At 44.8% G+C, this 27,606-nt stretch overlaps 2 protein-coding genes across 3 annotated transcripts in view; both read left to right on the top strand.

Moving 5' to 3' along the window:
- NWD1 (NACHT and WD repeat domain containing 1) overlaps positions 1-23,601 on the top strand; it is a gene marked incomplete at both ends in the record, with an annotated part of 37,182 nt that extends 13,581 nt beyond the window's left edge. The window contains 6 exon segments of the mRNA XM_079701520.1: positions 8,525-8,728; positions 8,825-8,832; positions 12,204-12,401; positions 15,190-15,312; positions 22,583-22,791; positions 23,542-23,601. Coding sequence (XP_079557646.1) covers positions 8,525-8,728; positions 8,825-8,832; positions 12,204-12,401; positions 15,190-15,312; positions 22,583-22,791; positions 23,542-23,601 — 802 coding nt within the window.
- A 3,874-nt stretch (positions 23,602-27,475) lies between these two features.
- SIN3B (SIN3 transcription regulator family member B) overlaps positions 27,476-27,606 on the top strand; it is a gene marked incomplete at its 3' end in the record, with an annotated part of 35,605 nt that continues 35,474 nt past the window's right edge. For both annotated transcript variants that reach the window (XM_079703688.1, XM_079703687.1), the window contains exon 1: positions 27,476-27,586. In XM_079703688.1, the coding sequence (XP_079559814.1) occupies positions 27,482-27,586 (105 nt within the window). In that variant the 5' untranslated portion in view covers positions 27,476-27,481. The remainder of the gene's footprint in view (positions 27,587-27,606) is intronic.

Raw genomic sequence — 27,606 nt, 5'->3', positions numbered from 1 at the left:
CTCATATGGAGTGAGGGTAGGGGCAGGTCCAGGGGTCGAGCCAGAGGGGCGGCTTAGGTTGTTTGCCCACCCCTCTGGTAGGGTTGTGTGCAGGGGGCATGCTCAGTACCCTGCTTTTGCTCCCAGCTCTTCAGAAGTGGCAACTTGGTTTTTGGTCTTTTTGTATCTTTTTGTCCATAATTTTCCCAACTGTGAGTGCACGCAGTTCTTTTTAGTTCCTTATAGTTTCTTTGTATTTTGTTGCTGGAAGAGACATTTGGCCAGGTGCAAACACTGCAGCAAAGGGTCCCAGGTCCCAGGTCCCAGCCTGTCTCTGTATGAACTCATCTTAACTTGACTACTTCCCCAAAGACTGGTTTCAAACAAGGTCACATTCACAAGTTCCCCATGGGTACGAATTTTGGGGAACACTATTCAACCCAGTCCAATTCGTATCATAATTTTCACTCATTTAAAGTGCGTAGTTCAGCAGCATTTAGTACATTCACAGTGTTATGCAACCACTATCCACCTCCAGAACAATTCCTCACCCCACAAGGAGACCCCATCCCCGTCAGCAGTAACTCCCCTTCCCCGACCCCCAGCCCCTGGCAACCACTAATCTGTCTCTATGCATTTGTCTAGAGTATTTCTTCAGAAAACGTTTTACTTAGAAATACTTTCAAATTATAGACTAGAGGAAGAACTCCCATAGTGCAAAAGTAGTGCCAAGAACTCCCATAACGCAGAATTTTTCAGCCTTGGTGCTATTGACATTTGGGGCTAGATCATCCTTTGCAGTGTGTAGGGCCATCCTGTGCACTGCAGGATGTTGAACAGTATCCCTGGCCTCTACCCACTAGATGCTGGTAGTATCCCCCAGCTGGGACAACCAAAAATGTCTCACGACATTGCCAAGTGTCCCTTGAAGGCAGGATAGGTTCTCGTTGAGAAATACTGCCATACTTCTTCCCCCCACAATCACCAATTTTCCATATTAGCTTTCTCTCTCTCCCTTTTCCTTTTTCCCTCTCTCCCTTTCCTATCTCTCCTTTCCTTCCTTCCTACATCCTTCCCTCCAACTCTCTCTCCCCTCCCTCTCTCTCTCTCTTTATTTCTTTCCATTTTTCTATCTATCTATCATCTATCTATCTATCTATCTGTATCTATCTATCATCTATCTATCCATTCATCTATCTGTCTCTGTCTATCCACACACACACCCACAAACAAAATTTTTCCCTGGACCATTTGAGAATTCATTACAGGCATCATTCCCCTTCACCCTTAAATATATCACATATATCCTAAGAACAAGGGCAATCAGAACCCCACATCACCACAAGACAATTTTAAAACTCAGAAAATTTATCATAAATGCAATAATATTATTTAATACACAGTTTGTAGTCAAAATTTACCAATTGTCTCAAAAATGTCCTTTATAGCTGTCCCCTCCCCTTGCCTCCATCCCAGGATCCAATCCAGGATAGCATGTTGCATTTAGCTGTCAAGTTTCTTTGGCCTCCTTTAATCTGGAATGTTCCATTCTCTGTCTTTGTCCTATTGAAGAGTACAGACCAGCTCTTCTGTAGCTCAGCGCTCCTTAACCCTCAATGAGTATATGTATCTCAGGTCTTGTTTTTGAATAAAGACTCTGATTCAGCAGGTCTGGGAGTGGGGCCTGGGATCTTGTGTTTCTCCCAGGCTCCCTGGCGACGTTGATGCTATTGGTCCAGGGAACACACCTGGGGGTGGAGGGGAGTCGGTACACTGTCATCTGGGTTGATCTGATGTCTCCTCATGATGACATTCAGGTTAAACTTGGATGATTTCGATCCTTCTTGTGCATTTTTTCCTACCGCCGATTTGCAACATACCCCTTCGTAATTAATAAGCAATGTGTGCGGATATCTCAGAAAAATCTTTTTAAAGCAAACTTCTCTGAAGAATTGACCACAAGCATGGGTCTACAGTTAATTCCAGGCTTTGTAGCATGGGAATCAGCAAAAAGCAATAGGAAAACCCAATTCCAGTGTGTTTATAGGGTTTAAGGAACGAAGGTTTAAATGCAGTTGCTGAACAAATTCCGATAAACCAGGGTCATGATGATCAGAGATGCCAGGTGTGGATGGTGAGTCAGAAATAATGAGCAGGAGAGAGGAGTGTGTTCATCACAGGCACCCAGCATCCCATGGGAGGGTGGGACGGAGGCCAATTAGCAGGCATACGGAGCAACAAAGCTTTATCTTAATGCAAACAGCCATCGGGAGACACTCATGCCCATCATTAGAAATGCTGGATAATGCACCTTTCCTCTTCTCAGCTTGAGGGGTAGTTTTCTCTTTTGGACCTTTGTCTTTTGCCACAAATCAAGGTGGCAGCGACCAGCCAAGTAAGTGGGCTTTTTATTTGTTTGCTTATTTGCCAGGAACAGAAATCCACTCACACTATCACATTAGAAATAAGGGCTTTATGCCATGGCCATGGGAGAAACTCAAGGGATGCAGGGCTACCCCATAGCCAACTCCAGGGAGGGGTAGCCCAGATTTCATGTTGTACCCCAGATTTTGTGATTGATGCCCACAGCATGGAGGCCTGGCCTGGACTCTTCAAGAGCACAGAGACAGACCAGGGAATGTTCCAGAATAAAAGGGTGGGCCATCAGGCCAACCTGATGAAGTCTACATGGAAGGTGGGGTTGTCATGGGAACCAGAAAGCCACAGAATCAGGGAAGTTTCTCATCACCTCTCCCTCTGGGTCCTCTCTGCACATTGGCTTCTGTTCTAGACTCTTCCTTTCTCCTCTGTAAGTGTAGCTTGCCTGCTACAGCTTCTGTTGGCATCATGGGCTCCCATTTTGGAGAACTGGTGCCATCATACTGGCTCTTTCTTGAGTCCTGGCTGCAAAATCTGGGGAGATAGACATCAACTGTCATTCTTGGCCCCATGTCTGGTCCAGTTAGTAAAGCTGGGGGCCTCCTGGGGTGGAGGACCACCCTCCTTCAGTGCCTGGTAAGGGAGGTGGTCTATGGAGGGTGACTCTAGGGGAGTTGATTTTGGTATGTCCTGTTGCATGAAAATATGTTATGTTTACACACAGAGTTGACCTAGAGTGATGGTTGAGAGCCGGCTCTCAGAGCAGATCTGAGTACTTCTGGGCCAGTTGTTCTTACCTAGGGAGATTCTGTGCCCCCCAAGGTGGACACTTAACAATGGAGACATTTTGGTTGTCATGACTCGGGGATGGGGTGCTACTGGGATCTAGTGGATGGAAACCTGGGATGCTGCTCAACACCCTATAGTTCACAGGACCCTCCCCCCACCATAGGATCATGGTGCCCCAATTGTCAGTAGTGCTGAGGGTGCGAAACCCTGGCTTAGCATGAAAGATACTGTCTGGCTATCTCTCTATCCAGCTACCATAATACCTATCTATCCATCCATTCATCTATTTATCTACCTCATCTATCTATAATCTATCATATCTATCTATCTATAATCTATCATATTCGTCTGTCCATCCATACATGCATCTATGTACACCTAACTATAAGCTATCATCTATCTGTCTGTCTATCTATCTCTCATCTATCTATCTATCTATCTTGCTGGTGACACCCAGTGGGTGGAGGCCAGGGATGCTGCTAAACATCTTACAAAGTACAGGACAACCCCACAACAAAGAATGATCCAACCCTTAGTGTCAACAGTGAGAGGCTGAGAAATGCTGTGTTAGGCATGCATTGTGGCCTTTCTGAGCCCCCTCTGTACAGAGGGGTAGCTGGGAGAGTGTCTGTTCTGTATGGCTGCTGGAAGGAATAACAAGATCATGCTTGCAAAGGGACATCACTGGCCAAGATCCCTCAGCCAGGATCAAACACAGGGCTGTGTGACCTCACACACAGAGTTTGGTCTGCAGTGCAGGCAAGGCAGGTCCCATGTGGGGGGCAGATGAGGTCTTGGGTCCACACTGTCAAAGGGATGTCTTTGGGGATGGAGAAGTGCTCTTAACCTAGTGGTTCAGCTGTCTGTGGGCACATTCCCCAGTCTTTCCAGCACCGTCCAATAGAATGTTGGTGATGAGGGCAATGCTCTGTATCTCATTGTCCAATGTGGTAACGACAAGCTGCAGTGGCAGTTGACCACTTGAAAGGCAGCTTATGCAATCCAGAAACTGGATTTTAAATTCTATTAATTTTTAACTTTAAATGCTCATGTGTGGCTGGTGACTACTACATTGGACATCATAGCTCTAGACTTGATGAGACACAAAATCTTCAAGAGCAGGGATGGAATTGAATTCCTCTTCCCCTGGCCATTCAGGGACATGAATACACAAACCTCAGTTTCCCCATCTGACAAATGGAGGAAGGCTTTCTGCTCTGCCTCCCTCCAGCTGAGTTTGGAGACTCAGCTGCGAACTTGGATGAGGAGGTGCAAAGAGGTATAGGTCCTAATATTGACCTGAGCAGGTTTAGGGAGGACAAGAAAATGGCACCGGTCCAGGATTGTTCACAGATCTTCACCTGCTCTTACGTCCCTTTGGAGTCTCCTTCGTCCTATTGTAGAATCCTGCTATTGAAGCCTAGACAGACGAGGTTGAGGCATGCCTCCAGGCAGGGGGTTGTCAGTGTTGAGCACAGATGGTATGACATATGATCTCACTTATGTGAAATGTCCAGAATTGTCAAATCCACAAAAAGTAGATTAGTGGTTGCCAGGGGCTAAGAGGGGGCAGGTGTCGCAAACATGGTGGTACCTCATGACTGTGTCTAGCAAAGTCTCTTGCCCCCCAACCTGCTCCAACAGAGGATTCCCCATTCCTTTTTTTTTAATTTTTAAATTTTAATTTATTATTTATTTACCTTTTTGGCTGCACTGGGTCTTCGTTGCTGCATGCGGGGTTTTCTCTTGTTGCGGTGAGAAAGGGCTACTCTTCGTTGCAGTGCGCGGGCTTCTCATTGTGGTGGCTTCTCTTCTTGCACAGCATGGGTTCTAGGCACACGGGCTTCAGTAGTTGTGGCTCATGGGCTCAGTAGTTGTGGCTTGCGGGCTCTAGGGTGCAGGCTCAGTAGTTGTGGCACACAGGCTTTGTTGCTCCGTGGCATGTGGGATCTTCCAGGACCAGGGATTGAACCTGTGTCCCCTGCATTGGCAGGCGGATTCTTAACCACTGCACCACCAGGGAAGTCCCCCCATTCTTAGTAGTGGGGTCACCTTCTGCATAACCAGGAGTCATGCCTGTTTCCTCTACTTCCACATCCTTTTTCCCTCCATAATCAGAAAGTCCTCTTGGCTCTGCCTCTAAAACATCTTGAACCAACCTTTTCTTTCCCATTGCTACTGTCCCTATCTTGTCCTAGGTCATCCCCATCTCCACCTGAACAAGTGCCCCAGGCCCTCACTTGTCTCCATGTCACTGTGTTTATCCCCCAACAAGCCCTTCCCCAGAGAGGTAAGAATGAGAATTTTTTTTTTAGTAAACCGCTATTTGGAAATAATTTTACATTTACAGAGGAGATAAAAAGGTTGAACAGAGTTGCCATAGATCCTGCCCCTTATTTCCCCTCATGTTAACATCCAACATAACCACAGCATTGCTGTCAAAGCCAGGACATTAGCATTGATACGTGACCATGATCTCAACTCCAGACTTGATTCGGATTTCACCAGTTTTTCCACCAATATCATTTTTTCTGGTCCTGGAGCCAATTCAGTATTCCTCATTGCATTTAGCAAAGTGAAATTATTTAATTGAGGTAAAATTCACACAATGTAAAGTTAAAATTTTAACGTGTTACAATTCAGTGACATTAGTACATTCACAATGTGGTACAACCGTCACCTCTATCTAGTTCCAGAACGTTTCCATCATTACTGAAAGGAGACCCTGTCCCTGTTAGCTGTCATTCCCCATCCCTCCTCCCTCAGCCCCTGGCAACCATGAATGGATCTGCCTTTATGGATTCTGATCTGGATATTTCATATAAATGAGATCATACAATATGTGGTCTTTTGTGACTAGTTTCTTCCACTCAGAATGTCTTCAAGGTTTATCTGTATTGTAGTGTGTATCAGCATTTTGTTCCTTTTTATGGTCAAATAATATTCCATCGTATGGATACACCCCTGTCTTAGTCCATGTGGGCTGCTATAACAAAAATACCATAAGACTGGGTGGGTTTATAAACAATCTATTTCTCACAGTTCTGGAGGCTGGGAAGTCTAAGATTAAGGCACCAGCAAATTTGGTGCCTGGTGAGAGCCTGCTTCCTGGTTCACAGACAGTCATTTTTCACTGAAACTTCATATGGCAGAATGGACAAGGGAGCTCTCTGGGGTCTCTTTTATAAGGGCACTAATCTCATTCGTGGGGGCTCCACCCTCATGACCTAATCACCTCCCAAAGGCCCCACCTCCTAATACCATCACCTTGGGGATTAAGACTTCAACATATGAATTTGGGGGAGACACACATATTCAGTCCATAGCAACCACATTTTTCTATCCTTTCATCTGTTGATGGACATTTGGACTATTTCCACCTTTTGGCAATTATGACTAGTGCTGCTGTGAACATTCTTGTACAGGTTTTGGTAGGAACACCTATCTGAAATGAGATTTTAAAATCATGAATGAGACTGAATTTCTTCTGTCCTGATTAAACACTTCCAGTGACTTCCCAATGCTTTTAGAAAAGTATCCAAACTCCTTACCAAGGCCTGCTGGATCTGGCTGCCTCCCATCCCCCTGCCTGGAGCACCCTGGCCCCAGATTTTCCCACACTCGCTCCTTCCCTCCTGCACAATCCCAGCTCTTGTGACACTTTCTCAGAGGGACCCACCTGCTCCAAGAAGCATCTCTCCCCTGCCACTCACCTTGTCACTCTCTGTCATGTGATTTGGCTTATCTTCTTCCTAGCAATTGGAGTTACCCAAACTCTTTGTGTTTTTTTTTTTTTTTTCTGTTATTTTCTATGTGGCTCTCTGCACTAGAAGACAAGCTTCATGGGCGTCTAACTCTCTGTCCTCCAGGGGACAGCACAGAGATGACACTCTGTGAATAGTGGTTAAGCAAACATGCCAGTACTTTACTGATGTCAGTGGCCTTCCAGGTTCCAGCTGCTTCCCTGAGAATGAATGGACTGGCCTGGCCCTGCCCAGAGGGCCCTGTACAGTGATGTGATGCCAGAGAAGTATGCGGCCATGCTTCCCTGGGATATCCATGTCGAAAGCCTGCTGGGATGTCCCATTTTGATCTGGTGGATAAGCCATTGTGCCTGAAACCACAAAGAGAAGATCCAAGCCTGGTTTGTATTGAGGGTGTATTGAAGAGTGAGAAAGAAGATTCTACTCTTTTTTTTTCTTTTGGCCACACCGCAAGGCATGGGGGATCTTAGTTCCCTGACCAGGGATCGAACATGTGCTCCCTGCATTGGAAGCACAGGGTCTTAACCACTGGACCACCAGGGGAGTCCCAGAAGATTCTATTCTGATGGAGGAAATTTTTGCGGAAACACAGGCCCACACCACGGTGCTACCAAGTAAATCCCAGTGGTGTGGCTCCCAGGAATTTTGGTTTGGAAAGACCTGTCAAGAGGAGAAAAGCAGGTTAGGGAGAAGGCCTGGCTACCCCAATGGAGAAAGTGTGGAGAACACCACCAGTGACATACCTGTGATTGTCAAAGATGAGATGGTCTCAGTGGAAGAGATTGCAGAGAATACTGATGTTAATAGCCACCTCGTTGGAGAGTAGAAAATTCCAAGTGAGCAGGTATTCTATATGTGTAAAGAATATGGCAAGTGTTTTGATCAAAATGAAGACTTTGATCAATATCAGGGAATTAAAAAAAAACAGCTCTTGGCCTTAGCGCCATCTTCTGAGAAACCTCCGCACCCTGAGAGCAAAGTGGAAGAAGAAGCAAATGCTTAGGCTGAAGCGCAAAAGAAGAAGGATGAAGCAGAGGTCCAAGTAAACTTGTACACCCATGGAAGCCACAGGAGCAGAAACAAGGGAAGCCAGAGGACAGGGACGCTGGTACAAATTGTTGGACTGCTTGCCTATCGTCTAGAACTTGTCTCAGTGGATCTGGAACATCTATGGCCATTCTGATCTCCTCGACCACCTTTGAGAGACCCACCTTGCTTGTATCAAAACGGTCCCTTCCTTTGCCCTGGACCTGTGACATTCTGGACTAGTTCTGTTCTCAGTTGTGGCTGAATGTAACATGTGTACAATAAATCATCTCTTTTGCTGTCCTAGCTATAGAAAACACACATACACACACAAGGTGTTTGTACTCCCTGTAAGCAGAAGCCAGCCTCCCTCTCTCATCTGCTCTGAAATGAACTCTGATTGTTCTCCAACCCTGAGGAAATTTGTCTGGTACTGGCTGGGCGTGGGCACCGTCCAAATAATGATCCCCATAGTGAACACATTGGTGATGGGCAGGATGCCATAGTGCTGTCCCTTCCTCGGCTTCTGAGTCCTCCAAATGCAGAAGACAGAGGTGTGTTCCAATGCCCATCCTTTCTCCCTGCAGACATGGGCTCTCAGAGGTGGAGATGAAGGATGTCTTGTCCTTGGATGATGAGGTCCTGCAGGCCGTGTACCAAGACTGGACCCCGCCCAGCAAAGAGCTGCTGCGTTTCCCACCCTTGCTGTGGGTGAGGCTTTGTCGAGATCTGGGTAACTGCTTGGCCAGGCAGCCCGTGGATGGCTTCATACTCCTGGCCATCACCCACAGGTAGGTCAAGTGGGCTGGTGACACTGGCTAGGTGGGACCCAGAGAGCTGACCAGGCTCCTCCTTGTTCCAGATCCTTCTTCACTCCCCATTCCCAGGAAACCAAGTCCACATAGTGCAGCATTTACCATCAGCTCTAACACAACTAACTTGTTTTTTATTTTTATTTTTATAATCATCCTCATTATTCTTAATTTTGGCCACGCCTCGCGGCTTGTGGGATCTTAGTTCCCCGACCGGGGATACCCGGGCCCCAGCAGTGAAGCTTGGAGTCCTAACCACTGGACTGCCAGGGAATTCCCATCCCAGCTGGTTTTGATTTGAGGGCTTTTACAAGGGGTTTTATAAAGGTGCTTAATTCCTATATCCCTTCCGTGGCTTGCTCAGACCTGACAACTGTTGCTTGTCTGAGAAGCCTGTCTAGCCACCACTGATGCTGGACACCCCTGGCCACCACACCCCTGCATATTTCATCATTGCATGTTGTTTCCATCTATCTTAACTCTTAGTTATTATTTCTGCTGGCTTTCTTTTGCATCATCTGTCTGCCTCTGCTCCCTGCCAAATGTCCACCCCTACTACATGGACCAGTCCAAGAGTATGGATTTTGAGTCCCACCATGCTGATTCAAATCTGGGCTCTGCTACTTACTGGCAGTGTGACCTTGCAAGCCCTAACTACCCTCACCCCTCCCCCATCCTCACTCCCGCCTTGCAGCCTTCAGTTTTCCCTGCAAAATGGGGATGTTGGTCGACCCTCCCACCTAGGGCTGCTGGGAAAGTTTTGCTAGTCAATTCATGCAGAGCCTGTCCCCATGGCGCCATCTGAGGATCCTGTTATGGTCATGTGACAGCACCGATGTTTTGACGTGAACGGCCTTGGAGAAGCCATTTCTGTCCTCTGCTTCCCTCATCAGCAAAATGTGGGATAGAACTAAAGTGTGTCTAGGATCCCACCCAAGTGGGAGATACTGGTGCCCATGATCAGTTACACCCTTCTCCTACATTCACGCTCGCCAGCAGTCTTAAACCTCGAAGGGAGTGATTTCCCAGGAAAACAGCCTTGGGCTTACATGCCCATTTTAAGGGAAGATTTAAAAGCCCAAATCACAGTATGTTCTTTGCAGTGTTTCTTTTTTTTTTTTTTTTACATCTTTATTGGAGTATAATTGCTTTACAGTGGTGTGTTAGTTTCTGCTTTATAACAAAGTGAATCAGTTATACATATACATATGTTCCCATATCTCTTCCCTCTTGCGTCTCTCTCCCTCCCACCCTCCCTATCCCACCCCTCCAGGCGGTCACAAAGCACCGAGCTGATCTCCCTGTGCTATGCGGCTGCTTCCCACTAGCTATCTACCTTACGTTTGGTAGTGTATATATGTCCATGCCTCTCTCTCGCTTTGTCTTGATTGACAACCTGTGGCTGCCGAGAACAAGGAGGAGGTGTAGGAACGAATGTTCCCACCAGATGGCGCAGCTGAGCAACCATGCGCTCTCCCCACATTCCAGTACTGTACAGCCAGCTCCTGAAAGCCCGTTGGTATTCCCTATTTCTCCCATTGCCTCAGGCTCCAGGATGACTTGGTGTGGTGCCATTTCTGTCCCTGTTTTTATTTTAAAAGACTGATATTTTGTTCATCATGGATGAGGGGGCGGGCGCATCAGTTTTGATTTTTTAAAATATTGCATTAAAATAGTACTTATCTTGATGGTTGAGTTTGTTGGCACCACTTTAACTTTTGTACCCGTGGTGAGTGGGGCACTTGCCCCTGATCCTGGCCCTGCCCCATTCCACCCACCAGCAAACCCAGGCACAGGGCATTGCCACCATTGCCCCAGCCTCCACAGTTAGGATGCTCCAACAACATGGACAAAATGAACTGTCTACCTTCAATGTCCCTGGTCTTCACTTGGCATTGGAATCAAACTTTGGGGGTCAGATTCCTGCCTCTTACTGGCTGTGTGACCTTATGTAAGTTGCTTAACTTCTTCATACCTCAATTTTCCCTGTTATATGCTTGGGCACTTGGGATAATAATGATGATACCTCCGTGTGGTAGGCAGAAAAATCTGCCCCCCACCTCCCCACCTCCTGGCAAGATATCGTCACTTCTTAATCCCTGGAACCTATGACTATTACTTTATATGGCAAAAAAAAATGTGATCAAGGTTCTTGGGATGGAGAGTTTATCCTGGATTATCTACGTGGGCCCAAAATGCAATCACAAGTGTCTTAATAAGAAGGAAGCAGAGGGAGATTTGAAACAGAAAAAGGGAAAATGCAGAGACGCACAGATGAGAAGGCCATGTGAAGACAGAGGCAGAAACTGGGATGATGCGCTTCTATACTGCTGGTGGGAATGTCAATTGGTGCAGCCACTGTGGAAAACAGCATGGAAGTTTCTCAAAAAAACTAAAAAATAGAACTACCATATGACCCAGTAATTCCATTCCTGGGTAAAAAAACAAAACAAAAACACTAATTCGAAAAGATACATGTGCTCCAATGTTCCTAGCAGCATTATTTACAATTGCCAAAATATGGAAACACCTAAATGTCAGATGAATGGATAAAGAAGATGTGGTATATGTATACAATGGAATACTACTCGGCCATAAAAAAGAACTAAATTTTGCCATTTACAGCAACATGGATGGACTTGGAGGGCATTAGTCTAAATAAGTTAGAGAAATACAAATATTGTATGATATCAATTGTACGTGGAATCTAAAAAAATACAACATACTAGTGAATATAACAGAAAAGAAACAGACTCACAGATACAGAGAAAAAACTGGTAGTTAACAGTGGGGAGAGGAAATGGTAGAGGGGCAAAATAGGGGTGGGGGAATGGGAGGTACAAATTATTGGGTGTAAGATAGGCTTCAAGGATGTATTGTACAACATGGGGAATATAGTCAATATTTTGTAATAACTGTAAGTGGAGAGTAACCTTTTAAAATTGTATAAACAATTAAAAATTAAAAAAGAGATTGCGGTGATGTGGTCACAAGCCAAGGAACGCCTGAAGCCCCCAGAAGCTGGAAGAGGCAAGGAAGCATCCTCCCCCAGAGCCTCTGGAGGGAGCACAGCCCTGCCGACACCTTGATTTCGGACTTCTTGCCTCCAGAACTGTGAGAGAAGAAAGTTCTGTTGTTTGAAGCCCCCCAGTTTGTCTTGTTATAGCAGCTACAGGACACTAACCCACTCAGTAACTATGAAGTACTGGAGAAGTGATCATTATTTCTCTAACAGACACTTGTTGGGTGCCTGGCACTCAGAACATAGCAATGAACAAGACAGGCATCCTCCCTGCTATCTGGAAACCCAAGGTCTAGGGTAGGAGAGGGGGAAACCACCTGGTGCACTTGAAGTAGGGGCAAGTGTGTGTAGAGCACAGAAAAGGAGGCAGGAGGGAGGCTCCACCCAGGGAAGGAGGGCCCCTCCCCTTAACCAGCATCTCCTCTGTTGCAGAGAGAAGCATCCTGTATACAGAACTCCTGGCCAGCCTCTATTTCTTTGCCACCTCACATCCAGCGCTGGTGGGACAGCTGTGCCAACAGGCGCAGAGCTGGTTCCGGATGTGCCCACACCCTGTACTGGTGCCCCTCAGAGAATTCCTCCAGCCCCCGGGAGGACCCCTCCGGGCAACCCTCACTGGCTGTCACAAAGGTGCGTCTCCCAAGTGTAGCCAAAATCCAGCCAGGCCCCTGCCTGCCTGCCTGGGGGCAGTGGACTGTAGGTGTTTTGGGCTGCTCTCTGGGTCTCCCCTCTGCCAGCTGGGAAGCCCCAAGGGTGCCATCAGGACCTGGCCCTGCTGTCTCATGCTGACTCAGTTCCCTCTGCCCCCCAGGGACTGTAGATTACTAGTGTAAATACTGCTAATGAGCCCAGAGTGAGGGCATGCCAACTGCCTCTGGGGTCTCATCTCTAAGAGTTCAGTGCCCGTCTTATAGATAGCTTCTGAGATTTACAACCTCATGCTAGTAAGTCTGGAAACTAGGAACTGGTGCCTGACTGGACCCTGAGAGGCTGGTGGAACTTGTAGGTTCTCCCTGGGACACCAGAATGTCAGAAGGACAAGAGGATTTAGTTCTCTCCATCCATTTCTCATCCATCCTTCTTTCCTTCCATCCTTCCTTCCTTCCATCCAGCTATCCATCTGTCTGTTCATTCCTCCACCCATCCCTCCATCCATTCATCCTTCCACCCTTCCTTCCATCTGTATGTCCTTCCATCCTTCCTCCCTCCTTTATTCCTTCCTTCCTTCCCATCCATCCATCCATTCACCCATCAGTTGTCCGTATTTCCAATAGTCACCCTTCCTTCCACCCTTCTATCCACACCACTTACCTTCCATTTCCCCCAGTTTGCCATCTTCTATCCAGTCATTTTACCCCTTCACACACTCAGCCAACTTACTCACCCATCTATCAAACAATTCATCCAGTTACCCATCTAACACCCACACATTCACTCACCCACTCATCTAACCAGCCATCTGTCTGTCCACTTATCTACCAGTTCACCTCCATTCATCCATCCCTTTATCTGCCCACCCATAATCTCTCACATTAATCACTGAATACAGTTAGCTTTGGTTCAAATGCCAGTTATTGTGACTCAGGCCATTTTTGTGCCACATAGCCTTGTAGGGAAAGCTACACTCCCAAGGCACAGAGCTTCCAAATCAGAAATTCTAAGAGATGCTAAGGACAATGCATGGAAGAATTGATTTAGGCACAGCTACTAGAATGCTGTGTTGAGAAGGATTCTGAGACTGAATCTTGTTTAATGGTATATTGGTTACAATACAAGTTCTGATGCTGTAACAAAGGCCAAAGCAGCAGTGGCTTAAATAAAACAGGAGTTCATTTCTCTCACACACAATAGTCCAGGCATAAGAAAAGGTAATATGGTATCTCCATGGGGTCAGGGACCCAAAGTCTTTCAAATTTGTTGCTCTGCCATTTTCAATGTGAGGTTTCCATTTAATCGCCCAAAATAGCTGCTCTAGCTCTTACCATCACAATGGCATTCCAGCCAGTGGGAAGAGAGAAGGAGAAGTAGATGGCAGGCCCCTTCCCTTCAAAGGCATGGCCTTGAAGCAGAACTTACCACTTCTGCTTCTGTCTTGCTGGTGAGAACTTGGCCATCTTCGACTGTAAGGGAGCTTGAGAAAAATGGTCTTTGAGTAACCACGTACTCACCTAAAACCTGTGGGCTGTGGGTTTTATTACTGAAGGAAGCATGATAGAATGGCTACTGGGGGGGACAAATCACAGAGAGTGCGGTGATTGATTAGTGATGTCTGTCGTGGCGTAGGCAAAGGAAGTTACAGCTCAAAGTGAATTTTTTCTTTTTCTTATCTCAGTAGGGAAATGTTTTGTGTTTCAGACCCACTGTGCCACTTGCACGAGCTCTAGTCATGTTGAAGTTGATAAAGTTCCTACTCACTCTGGGCTTCAGTTTCTTCATTTTTAAAATGAGAAGTTTGAGTTCACATTTCCAAGGTCACACAGTGAGTGTGATCCCCGCCCCCCACCAAGAAAAAAGGGAAAAAAAGAAAGAAAAAAAAATCTCATCTCTTCATGCCCTATCCCGATGAGGTAGAAACACAATTCTGGATTCTCAGACCTGGACTGGCTCTGATTTCAGCACCTCCCCCATCACCTTACAAATGAGGATACTGAGGCACAGAGCAGGAAAAGGACTTAATCAGGGCATTCAGAAAGTCTGGTCTCCTGATATTCGGGCTGATGTTTTCTCCAGTGTAACTTGGTCCATCTCTGTCTTCAGCGATGATCCAATCAGGATCCACCCAGCAGAGAGTCTTGGGCTGTGTTTGCTCAAACTATTGGCAAATATTTTTTTCTGTGGGGCACCAGCCCTTCTTTTCCCACACAGATCGAACTCAAAGAGAAGTCGAAAGCAGGGTTCTCATCCTCAGCCAATATAATTCCATTCCTGAGTCTTCTCCAACTGTGCACTCAACCATGCATCTCTGACATTTGCAGCTGGATCCTTCTCTGGGGTGGGGCCATTGTGTGCACTGCAGGATGTTGAGCAGCATCCCTGCCTCCACCCATCAGATGCCAGTAGCATCCTGGTCCCCAGTTGTAACAACCAAAAATGTCTCCAGACATTTCCCAGTGTTCCCTGGGGGGCAGAATCGCCGCTGGGTAGGAACCGCTGAACTAGAGACACTTATGACTGAGGAGTGGTTTAGTCCATTTTCCTACCTCAGATCAACATAAACATTTCAACCCAGAGTCTGCATCTGGCATCTGACAGCGCTGGCTTTGAAATCCTGGCTCTGCCACTTCTAGGTGTGTGACTCTGGACAAGGAACTGACTCTGTCTGTGCCCCAGTTTCCTTATCTGTGAAGTGGGGGGCCCATTAGAGTACCTCATGGCTGAGCACTCAGACACATGAGCTCTTGTTTCTGTGTGGCTGCAGGCATCACTGCCATAGCATGGAGCCTGGAAGAGAAGCTGCTGGTGGTTGGCACCCAGGAGGGCATGATAGCTGTGTGGGATATGGAAGAACAGCAGGTGATCCACATCCTACCTGGACACACAGGTGAGGCTCAGGAAGTGGGGTTTATGATCAGCTTCCTCCTAGAGTCCCACAACAGTCAGTCCCCTGGGGCCCCTTCACTACCAATTCATTTCTCTGTATTAAAACCCTGGCCTTTGTTCCTGCATCAGCTAGCTATAGCCACATAACAAAACACCCCAAACAGGAATATAAATTGGTGCAGCCACTGTGGAGAATAGTATGGAGGTTCCTCAAAAACTAAAATAAATTTGCCATATGATCCAGCAGTCCTACTCCTGGGCATATATCTGGACAAAACTATAATTTGAAAAGATACATGAACCCCTATGTTCATAGCAGCAGTATTGAAAATAGCCAAGACTTGGAACAACCTACATGTTCATTGACAGATGAATGGACAAAGAAGATGTGGTGTATATATATATATATATATATATATATATATATATATATATATGTATATGTATATATGTATATATATATATGTATATACATACAATGGAATATTACTCAGCCATAAAAAAGAATGACATAATGCCATTTGCACCTACCTGGATGGCCCTAGAGATGATCATGCTAAGTGAAGTAAGGCAGAAAGAGAAAGACAAATACCATATGATATCATTTATATGTGGAATATAAAATATGACACAAATGAACATCTACAAAACAGAAACAGACTCACAGACATAGAGAACAGACTTGTGGTTGTCAAGGGGAAGGGGGGCAGGGGAGGGTTGGATGGGGAGTTTGGGACCAGCAGATGCAAACTATTGTATATGGGATGGATAAACAACAAGGTCCTATCGTGTAGCACAGGGAACTATATTCAATATCCTGTAATAAACCATAATGGAAAAGAATACGAAAAAGAAAAAACAAAACCCACCCCAAACAGAGTAGCTTCAAACAATAGCTGTTTATTTAGCTCACCTCTGTGACTGGGCAATTCAGGCTGGGCTCAGCCAGGCAGCTCTTCTGGTCTCAGCCAGGCTTGCTCCTGCATATGTAGTCAGTTATGGGGCGTCTGGGAGCTGGCTGGTTCAGGACGTTCTAGCTGAGACAACTCAACTCTGTTCCACATGATCTCTCATCCTCCAGCAGGTGAGCCTGGGCAGAGGCAGGGTCTCAAAAGGGAAAGCAGAAGTGTACAAGGTCTCTGAAGGCCTGGAACTGGCCTTGGAACTGGCACCCCTTCACATTCTATTGGCCAAAGGAAGTCCCAAGAACAATCCAGAATCAATGGGTAGGGAAATTGACTTCATCTCTTGATGGGAGGAGCAAAGTCACACCACAAAAGGTATAGATCTTGGAGGGTAAAGGATTGTGGTCATTTATGCAATTTGTCTACCACAGTCTCTCAGAGTCTAAGTAACGTTTTCATTTCTACAAAACCATCACAGCTATGGTTGATTCATTCCAACAATTATTGAGTGCTTACTGTGTACCAGGCCCTGATCTGAGGCTGAAGAGAGACAGATCAGGGCCGAAACTTGGGTAAGGGGAGTGAGGCACACCCCTTGGGTGTAAAATTTAGCAGCATCCCAAAGTTAAAAAAAAAAACTTGGTCATCATGATAATATTTCAATGCAATGTGTTTATTTTTTATTTATTTATTTTGTTTTGGCCATGCCACCCAGCATGCGGGATCTTAGTTCCCCAACCAGGGATCAAACCCATGCCCCCTGCAGTGGAAGCATGGAGTCTTAACCACTGGACCACTGGGGAATTCCCGAATGCAATTATTGATTGATTGATTGATTGATTGGCTGCATTGGGTCTTAGTTGCAGCACGCGGGACCTTTTGTTTTGGCACACGGGCTCTTCCTTGCAGTGCATGGGCTTTTCTCTAGTTGTAGCACATAGGCTCCAGAGCATGTGGGGTCATTAGTTGTGGCACGCGAGCTTTAGTTGCCCTGCCGCATGTGGGATCTTAGTTCCCTGACCAGGGATCATACTGGCGTCCTCTGCATTGCAGGACGGATTCTTAACCACTGTGGAAATTCCTGCAAATGTAATTTTTTTTTTTTTTTTTTTTTTTTTTTTTTTTTTTTTTTGCGGTACGCGGGCCTCTCACTGTTGTGGCCTCTCCCGTTGCGGAGCACAGGCTCCGGACGCGCAGGCTCAGCAGCCATGGCTCACGGGCCCAGCCGCTCCGCGGCATGTGGGATCTTCCCGGATTGGGGCACGAACCCGTGTCCCCTGCATCGGCAGGCGGACTCTCAACCACTGCGCCACCAGGGAAGCCCTGCAAATGTAATTTTTAAAAATGTTTTTAAAAATCAAAAAATTAATGCAAAACAATCCACGATGAATAAATATCAACCTGTCTTAAAGACAGGATGAGTAATAGTGCTGTGCCAATCCATACTGGAGAGAGAGGCAAAAGGAAAACTCAGCAATTTGGTACCTCCTTAAACTTTGCACCCGAGGTAAGTGCCTTTCTTGCCTCACCCTGATCCCGGCCCTGAGTCAGATCCATGTATTTGAGAAGGCAAGCCGGACAAAAATGTAGTTACAAATTGCAATAAGTGTAATGAGGAAAACAGGGTGTCACGAGCTACAATAACCAAAGTGACTGACTTAGGGCAGTTAGGGAAAGGATTTCTCTGAGCAGGGACACTCAGCCAAGATACAACAGCTATGAATAAGTGTGCAAAGGGCAGGAGGGTAGAGCACCCCAGGTGTGGGAAACAACCAGTGCAAAGACCCTGAGAAAAAGAGGTTGGAACATTGATAGAGTAGCAAGGAAGCTGTAAGGCTGGAGCTTAGGATATTGTAGCAGATGAAAGAAGCCACTCACAAAAGACTACATTATATGTGATTCATTTATATGAAATGTCTGCAACAGGTAAATCTAGAGAGACAGAAAGCAGATTAGTGGTTGTCAGGGGCTGGTGGAAGGCGGATAGAGAGAGACTGCTAATGGGGACGGGGTTTCCTTTTTGGGTGACAAAAATGTTCTGGAACCTGATAGAGGTGACGTTTGCACAACATTGTGAATGTACTAGTATCACTGATTATAAAATTTAAGATGGTTTAAATGATAAGGAGAGAAAAGGGAGGGAGTGACAGTTTTTGAGGTTATGAAAATACTCTAAACCTAGCCTATGGTGATGGTTGCACAACTCTGGGAACGTTCATTTCTCAGAACAGTGAATTATACTGTTGTACATGAATAGGTGAATTTTATGCTTGTGAATTATATCTCAATAAAGATGTTAAAATATTATATTATTGCAATCTAAGTATGTACATGGTTTTATTATTTTTTTCTCAACATTTTGCCATAAACATTCTTGTTTTCATGGAATCTTTTTAAAAACAACTTTATTGAGGTATAATTTATATACCATACAATACACCTGTTTTAAACATATAGTCAATGATTTTGCAGTAAATTTACCAGATTGTGCCACCATCACCATAATCCTGCTGTAGAACTTTCCATCACCCCAAGGATATCCCTCCTGCCCCCTTTTCAGTCCCTCCCTGCTCCCACCCCCAGCCCCATGGTAACCACTGATGTGCTTTCTGAGTCTACAGATTTGTATTTTCTGGACATTTCATATAAGTGAAATTGTATACTGTGTGGTCTTTTGCATGGGACTTCTTTCACTCCACATAACATGTTTGAGTTCATCTGTATTGTTATATGTATGGATAGTTTGTTCCTTTGCATTGTTGAGCCGTATTCCATTGCACGGAAGGAACAGAGGTTTTAATCCATTCATCACTTGAAGGACATTTACGTTGTTCCCAGTTTGGGGCTGTTATGAATAATGCTGCTGTCATTCATTGAATCTTCATCTTTATAATGCTTAACTGCACCAAAAATATTTCATTTCTCTCGATAGATTGTGTTCCAGAATTTATTAAACTATTTAAAAAATTCTTTTGGCTATTTAGGCTGTTTCTAGTTATCTGCTATTTGGATAACACTGGGATGAATCTGTTTTTACTCTTGTCAATATTTTTCCGTTCTGTTGAATATTTCTAGTGAGTGGTATTCTTGAATTGAAAGGTATGAACATTCTTATGGGTTTTGAGATGTGTTATCTTATTGCTTTCCAAACAGATTGTAACAGATTAAAACACTCTGCAACCCCAAAGCTCCCAGCATTACATGTTTTCATTTTACTCTTTCTGTCTGAGGGGTTGGAGTGGGGTGGATACTGACAGAGTATCTGTCAAATAAGATTCCCTCTATTTTATCATCATCAGGATAGCTATTTTCCTAGAGGTCTATTCAATCTCTGTATCTGTGTGTGAGAGTCATCTCTTCAAGACCTGAGCCCATTTACCAATGGTGACCTTGATTCATTTTTTAAAGTCCTCAAACTCTTATTATTTGTAATCAGAAAAGCTCAATAATCAATTTACTGAAAAAACGGAAAATATCATAGACCTACATAATAGGGGAAGTGAAAGTTTCCGATCCTGTGACAGCATGCTGGAGGTTGTTGGTACTGGCTTGTGAGAGCTGTCTGAAATTTTCAAGAATTTGGTGAGGTGATTGTCAAACACAACCATTCTTTTTTTTAAATTTTTTTAATTGAAGTATAGTATATTTACAATGTTGTGTTAATTTCTGTTGTACAGCAAAGTAACTCAGTTATACACATATATACATTCTTTTTTATATTCTTTTCCATCATGGTTTATCCCAGTATATTGAATATAGTTCCCTGTGCTATAGAGTAAGACCTTGTTGCTTATCCATTCTGTATGTAAGTTTGCATCTACTAACCCCAAACTCCCAGTCCATCCCTCCCCCACTTCCCTCTCCCCCTTGGCAACCACAAGTCTGTTCTCTATGTCCAAACACAGCCATTCTTTTTTTTTTTTTTTAAAGAAGATGTTGGGGGTAGGAGTTTAGTAATTTATTTATTTATTTTTGCTGTGTTGGGTCTTCGTTTCTGTGCGAGGGCTTTCTCTAGTTGTGGCAAGTGGGGGCCAGTCTTCATCGCGTCGCACGGGCCTCTCACTATAGCGGCCTCTCTTGTTGCGGAGCACAGGCTCCAGACGCGCAGGCTCAGTAGTTGTGGCTCACGGGCCTAGTTGCTCTGTGGCATGTGGAATCCTCCCAGACCAGGGCTCGAACCCGTGTCCCCTGCATTAGCAGGCAGATTCTCAACCACTGCGCCACCAGGGAAGCCCCAAACACAGCCATTCTTAAACATTAAATTATAGAAACATACAATTAAATAGATTATATTAAAACAAGGTAATAAATACTCAAAGCTCATCACTTTCTAAATATTTTACCACACTCTACTCTTATCTCTCTTCTTGGCTGTTATATCCATGTGATGGAAATGGTGTGTTACTGACCATCTCGTTACAACTGCATATATATATATATATCTCCAATAACCAGGTTGCACAAGCTTATATGACTATATATAACCATGGTCTTTTTTTTTTTTTTAGTTAACATCACATATTTTGCCTCTTTCCATATCATGTATATATCTCTAATTCATTTTAGCAGTGATATAGTATCCTATGTATGGGGATATATTATAAAGCATTACTATTTATAGAAATTTTGGTTGAAAAATACCACAATTGCAAGAAATAAAAATCACCCCTAATACTGCTGACATATGAATTCTAAAGTAAAATTCCCTTCCTTTACTCTCCCCTCACCCTTCAGTATCCCCCTGGAAGTGATCAGTGCAGACAGTTTGTTATATGCCATTAGCAATTTTTCTCTAGGCTTATGCAGACATAGCTCTGTCCTTTGAGCTTTTGTCAAAAATTACATCATGCTGTTTTATATACTGGGTTGCCACTTGCTTTTGTTGCAGTAGGTTGTAACAATGTTTTGTGGTGATTGAGAGCCTGGGCTCCAAGCTGAGATCCTAGCTCCATTACTTATTAATCATGTGGCTTTGGATAAGTTACCGTACTCGGCTGTGGCTCAGTTTCCCCATCTATACAATGGGATAACAATAGTACCTCACGAGTTGTCATGAGATTAAAAGAGTTTAATGCATGTTAACCACTTACAACTATGTTTGACACACAGAAAGCACTAAGTATTGGCTGTTGTAATAATAATTATTATTAGGTGTATGTATATATCCATTTTATTATTTTTAATGCCTGCCTAATATTCTTTACATGGATGTACCATATTACTTAACCAACTCCCTTTTCATAGACAGGTTGTTTTCAGTTTTCTTTTTACACAGACAGTGTTGCAGTAAAAGTCCTTCTCCATCTTCACACACTTATGCTATTATTTCTGTAAAACACACTCCTAGAAGCGGGATTTCTGAGTCAAATTGTATGCATATTGTTCATTTTCTCCTCTTTTTCTTAGCTTTTTATTCTAAAAATAACTATAGACTCAGAGAAAGTTGCTGAAATAGTACAGAGAATTCCCATGTACCTTTTATCTACCTTTCCAGGCTAGCAGTCTTACATAACTATAGTATATTATCAAAACCAAGATATTGAACGCTTTAACTTTTAATAAATGTCACCAAATTACCCTTCTGCAAATTTGTATCAACTTATACTCCCATCAGCATGGTATGAGATTAACTGATTTCTTGTACCTTTGCCAGCACTCCAGCAATTAATTCATAGTTTTTGCCAATACTATGGATAAAAATGATATTGGTATTTCATGTTGCATTTTGTGACTACTAATGAGATTGAACATCATTTTCAAATGTTTATTGTCCACTTGTACTATTTCTGTAAATCTCTTGTTATATTATTTGTCCAATTTGTAAGTTGTTTGCGTTTTTGTTGCTTATTTGTAAGAACTCTTTGTTTATTAAAGAGGGTCTCCATTTATCTGTTATATACTGCAAATATTTCCTCCTAATGTGTCATATGCCTTTCAAGTTTATCCTCCTGAAATGTTACACTTTTATATAATCCAGTTTGTCAATTTTCCCCTTTATGTCTTCCAAATATTGTTCTCCTTAGAAAAATATCTCTCCAAGAGTATGAAATCTTCTCCTATAATTTTATTTTGGTTTTCTTTTTGTTTATTAATTTTAAATACTCCCTGGATGATGATAACCTTTTATACATTTTGATGATCTCTATTTAATACAGATTCAACATTTGGGCAATTGATTTAATCCCAACCCGTTGTTACACTCAGTTTAGCTTTGCCACATTCCATTATTTGTAATTGGGATATGTTCTAATCTACCCATCTTTCCTTTGGGAAACCAGGGAATTTCCAAGCCAGCAGAGGTTATGGTAGTTGGAAGGTCAAAATGTTCCCAGCTAATATACTATCCTCCACCCTGGCCTGCTGCAGGAGAGGTGAGGTGTGTGAAAGTGTTTGCCAAAGGATCACTTGCCATCTCTACCTTGAAGGATCACACCCTGTGCTTGTGGAACTTACTCTCTGGCCAGGAGAAATTCACCATTTGGGATGGAAGCTCAAAAGATCCCACTGAACCTCAGATCTCGAGCCTTCATGTGGATGAAGCAAAGAAGGTTGTGTATTCAGCATCTAGCTCAAAGGTAACAGATACTTGCCTTGTTTGCAAAGTACAGCTGAGACCAGAGCAGTCAAAGATGGCATATGGTGTTTATATAAGGAGGGGGTCCCTGATATGGGACAGGGGGACTGTAAACAGAGGTACACAACCACTTGAGAGGGTGCCATAAAGGGCTTCAAAACTCATAGTTGGATTAGATGATCTTGATAGATCCTTCTGATCCTAAAGTTTAAGACCTTTCACCTTTTTTTTTTTTTTTTTTTTTGCGGTACACGGGCCTCTCACTGTTGTGGCCTCTGCCATTGTGGAGCACAGGCTCCGGACATGCAGGCTCAGCGGCCATGGCTCACGGGCCCAGCCGCTCCGCAGCATGTGGGATCCTCCCAGACCAGGGCACGAACCCATGTCCCCTGCATCGGCAGGCAGACTCTCAACCACTGCGCCACCAGGGAAGCCCAGTAAACAGTTTTGACAAGACTACTTCATCAGTTTTGATATGACTACTTCATAGGAGTATTAGTTAGCTATTGCTGCATAACAAATCACCTCAAAGTTAGCAGCTGAAAAGAGCAGCCATTTATTCTCACAGTGTCTGCGGATCAGGAGTCTGGGCACAGTGTGGCTGGGCTCTCTGTTCAGGGTTCACAAGGTGTCAGAGGGGCTAGGATCTCACAGTCAGGCTCAGAGCCCTGGTCCATGCTCTTTCATAACTGAGTTCCTTGCAACTGTAGGACTGTGGCTCTCAGCTCCCAGAAGCTGCCTCTTTCCAAAGGCAGATCATGACATGGCTGGTGCCTCCTTCAAGGCCAACAGGATCACACCTCTCTGCTGATTCAAGGCTCTGACTTCCAGAGTCTTTTAAAGGGTGCCCCTGGTTATGTCAGGCCCACCTAGCATAATCTGTCTTCTGATGAATTAAAAATCAACTCATTTGGGACTTTAAATACACCTGCAAATTCCCTTCACCTTTGCCGTGTAGCATAACCTAAATGTAAACGTGACATCCATTACGTTCCCAGGCCCTCCCACGCTCCAGGATGGGAGACGGGGCAGGGCACTCACACCAGGGCATGAGAATCTCCAGCAGCCTTTGAATTCTGCTACAACACGTGATTCTGGACTTGAGAGATTTTGATCCTAATGTTTGTCACCTGGGAAGACTTAGGTTAGTTCAAAATAAGATCTTTTGATCTTCTTAACTTTGCCAAAATACTGTCCAACAAAAGACCCACCTAAGGATCTTACCTTAATGCCATTAAATTAGACAAACGGTAAGGACATTTGTGTTCCAAATTTATCTAAACTCTCTAGCTAAACTGTCAACTCTAAGATTTTCAATTTTTTTCTAATTTTTATTTTAAAATTAAAAAAAAATTTTTTTATTTTTATACAAACCATTTTAACTTTTTAAATTGATGTATAGTTGATTTACAATGTTGTGCTAGTTTCAGGTATACATCAAAGTGATTCATATATATATATTCTTTTTCAGATTCTTTTCCATTATAGGTTATTACAAGGTATTGACTATAGTTTCCTGTGCTATACAATAGGTCCTGTAGTTTATCTGTAAGGTTTTCACTTTAATCTGTGTACATGAGAATAGTAAAGAAAAAAATTAGCTTAGCAACTTTTTAATGCTTTATAAAAATGAGAATGAAAAGATGTATGTGTACTATTGCCCACATGTTGAACGCACGCACTCATACACACAAACATGCACATATTCATGAATCCTTCAGAACTCACACACGCCCAGGGTGGAATTGGCTTGTGGCTGTCCATTCTCCAAATGAGTGAGGGCTTCCTTTGACCCTGTGAGACCTAGTAAAAGAATGGAAAACTCAGTGATCCTTGTGGAAGGGGGGCCTTGTGTGAGGACGCTAGGGTGTATCAGAAGCCAACATGTGTCGTTGATTCTCAGGATAAGGACTGTTGCCAGGGGGTGTTGGTGTGGAAAGGGCTGTCCAGACTCTGGTGGCCTCCGAATGCGGTTCAGGCCGCGTTAGCTGCTGTTCAGACACGAATGCAGTGAAACTGAGCAGAATCCCTCTGTGGGCTGGGAGCTATGAATCCTCAATGCTTCCTTCCCCCCCACCCCCACATCCACCCAGCGCCACTTCCTCTCTGCTTTACCTTCTAAATATCCCTCCCTTCCACACCCTTCTCTCCACCTCCTCTGCTCCCATCCTGGTCTAAACCACCATGATCCTTTGCCTGCCTAAATGATGAAACAGCCTCCCTGCACCCTCCCTGGCTCCCCTCCAATCACTTCCCTGCAGAGTAGTCAGAGTACTTGCTTCCAACTTCAAAGCTGCTCAAACAGTTCCTTGTGCAGAACCCATGCGCAGTTTCTACCAGCACTAAATGCCAAGACCAAAAGCCTTACCTCATCTCATAAGAATGAGTAGCCTGCCCCCCTGTCCTTTCCATTCTTATCCTGCTTTCTCTCTCTCTTTCTCTCCTTCTTCCTCCCATTCATCTGCAGTCCAACAACACTGGTCTTTTTTTTTTTTTCCTTTTTTTTAAAGTTCTTCAAATGTGCCACACTCTTCCCCACCACAGGGCCTCTGCACAGCCGTTCCCCCTGACTTTCATGGTGAACACCTATATATCCTTCAGAACTCAGCTAGAATGGAAAGCTTCCTCTGGGAAGCTGTTCTCATCCCCTGCTAGTCTGGGTTAAGTCCCTTGGGTGGCAGAAGGTATTTTCCAAAAATGGTCATGGCAATATTTCCTATCCCCCATGCTATTCCAGAACCTGGTCACTCACCACATTCTGGAGTCTGTCGGCCCTTCTCTTGAATTTGGGAGGGACTTTTTTTTTTTTTTTTTTTTGTGGTACGTGGGCCTCTCACTGTTGTGGCCTCTCCTGTTGCGGAGCACAGGCTCCAGATGCACAGGCTCAGCGGCCATGGCTCACGGGCCCAGCCGCTCTGCAGCATGTGGGATCTTCCCAGACCGGGGCACGAACCAGCATCCCCTGCATCGGCAGGCGGACTCCCAACCACTGCGCCACCAGGGAAGCCCTGGGAGGGACTTTTGATTCTGTGTGACTTGCAAAGTTAGATCAGAAAAGGCTATAAGGCTTCCACCCGGCTCACTTACTCCTCTCAGGATGATTGGTTTTGGAACCTAGCTGCCATATTGTGAGGAAGCTCAGGCTGCATGAGGAGGCCACACATGGGCAATCCTGGCAACAGCCCCAGCACTGGTCTCAACCTACAGCCAGAAGCAACTGACAGGCATGTGAGTGAGTAAACCTTCAGAGAATTCCAGTCTCAGCCTTCCAGCCACCCAGCTGACACTGAGGGGCTAAGGATGAGCTATTCCTGCCAAGCATGCCCAAATTGTAGATTGGAGAGAAAAATAAATGTTCTTCTTGAGATGGTTTGTAACACAGCCATAGTAACTGGAACATAGTAACTATTACACTTATACCTTCTCTTTGAAGTATCTGTTACAGTTGAAACCTTACATCTGTTGTTTGTGATTATTTGATTCCTATCCTTCTTGAAAGACTGATGGCTCTGTGAGGGTAAAAGCCTTGTCAGTTTTGTTCACCGTACTACTCCTGACCCCTGGCAAATGATGCACTCATTGCCAATGGGCAGCCAACTCAGCTTTCCTGCACCTCTTCACATATAAAAAGAGATACCAAATAAAGATGATGTGCAAGACACTGTGGATGGCAGAGGAGAGGTCGGATAGCTTCTTGAAAGGGAGGACATTTGGGCTGTAGTTTGCAGGATGTGTAGGGTGCTTTCTGTGTAATGAAGAGATAGAACGGGGCTTTCGGCAAGGGAAATAATATGTGCTGATGTACGGGGCCAGGAAGCAGCCAAGCTAGGCAGACATTGACAGGAGGTTCTGCACAGAGAGAGGGCAGCTTGCTTTGGTGGAAAATTCTGCAGGAACAGGTTCCTAAGGGCCAGGTTTTTATTACCTTCAGTGCTGCATGTAGGTGCTTAGATTTCATTCACAAGAAATAGGAAGATCTTGGAGATTTGGAAGCAGCTGTGGAATGATCTCAGTTCTTGATAGCACTGGGACTGGAAAAACTGGTTAAGAGACTCCCGAACTGGTCCATTGGGGAAATGATGGGATCAGGACTAGAGAAGTGAAGATAATAGGATCAGGACTAAGTCAAGAGCAATTTAGCAAAAGTTCACCCTAGGGCCCTGTATTAGGGTGCTGTGTGCCCATATCCCGTTGTTACATCAACTCTATAAAGCAGGGGTCCAGAACACTTTTTTAGGAAATATATCAGGCGTGTAGATCTTAGCATCTGTCGCAGCTATTCACCCTGCTGTTGTAGCGCAAAGATAGCCAGAAATGACCGGTAAACGAGTGGGCGTGCCTGTGTTCCAACAGAACTTTATTTTACAGACACCGAAATTTGAATTCCATAGAATTTTCACGTGTCACGGAATAGCCTTCTCCGATTTTTTCCAACTTTGAAAATTGTAAAAACCATTCTGAGCTTGCTTGTGGGACCGGACAAAAGCAGGCAGCAGGTCTTGGTTTGCCCACGCGTGGTATGTAAAGCGTTTTAGTAGCATTTCAGTTTTAAGGGTAAGATCCTACAGGGAACCTTCAAGAAGCCCCGCCTTCCCTGGCGTCACCAGGCCGCGCCCCTCTAGGGCGGGGCCAGCGCATGCGCGGCCGGGCCTCGGGCGGGGGCGGGGCGGGTCGCGGCTCCGACTTCCAACATGGCGCACGCTGGCGGCGGCGGCGGAGGCCCCGCGGGCCGGGGGCTGAGCGGCGCCCGCTGGGGTCGCTCGGGCTCTGCGGGCCACGAGAAGCTGCCGGTGCACGTAAGTGGTGGGCCAGCCCT

Source organism: Hyperoodon ampullatus, assembly GCF_949752795.1.
Source record: "Hyperoodon ampullatus genome assembly, chromosome: 4".
NCBI lineage: Eukaryota > Metazoa > Chordata > Mammalia > Artiodactyla > Ziphiidae > Hyperoodon > Hyperoodon ampullatus.
The sequence above is the reverse complement of the archived record's forward strand: the minus strand, read 5'-3'. Positions and strand labels throughout refer to the sequence as shown.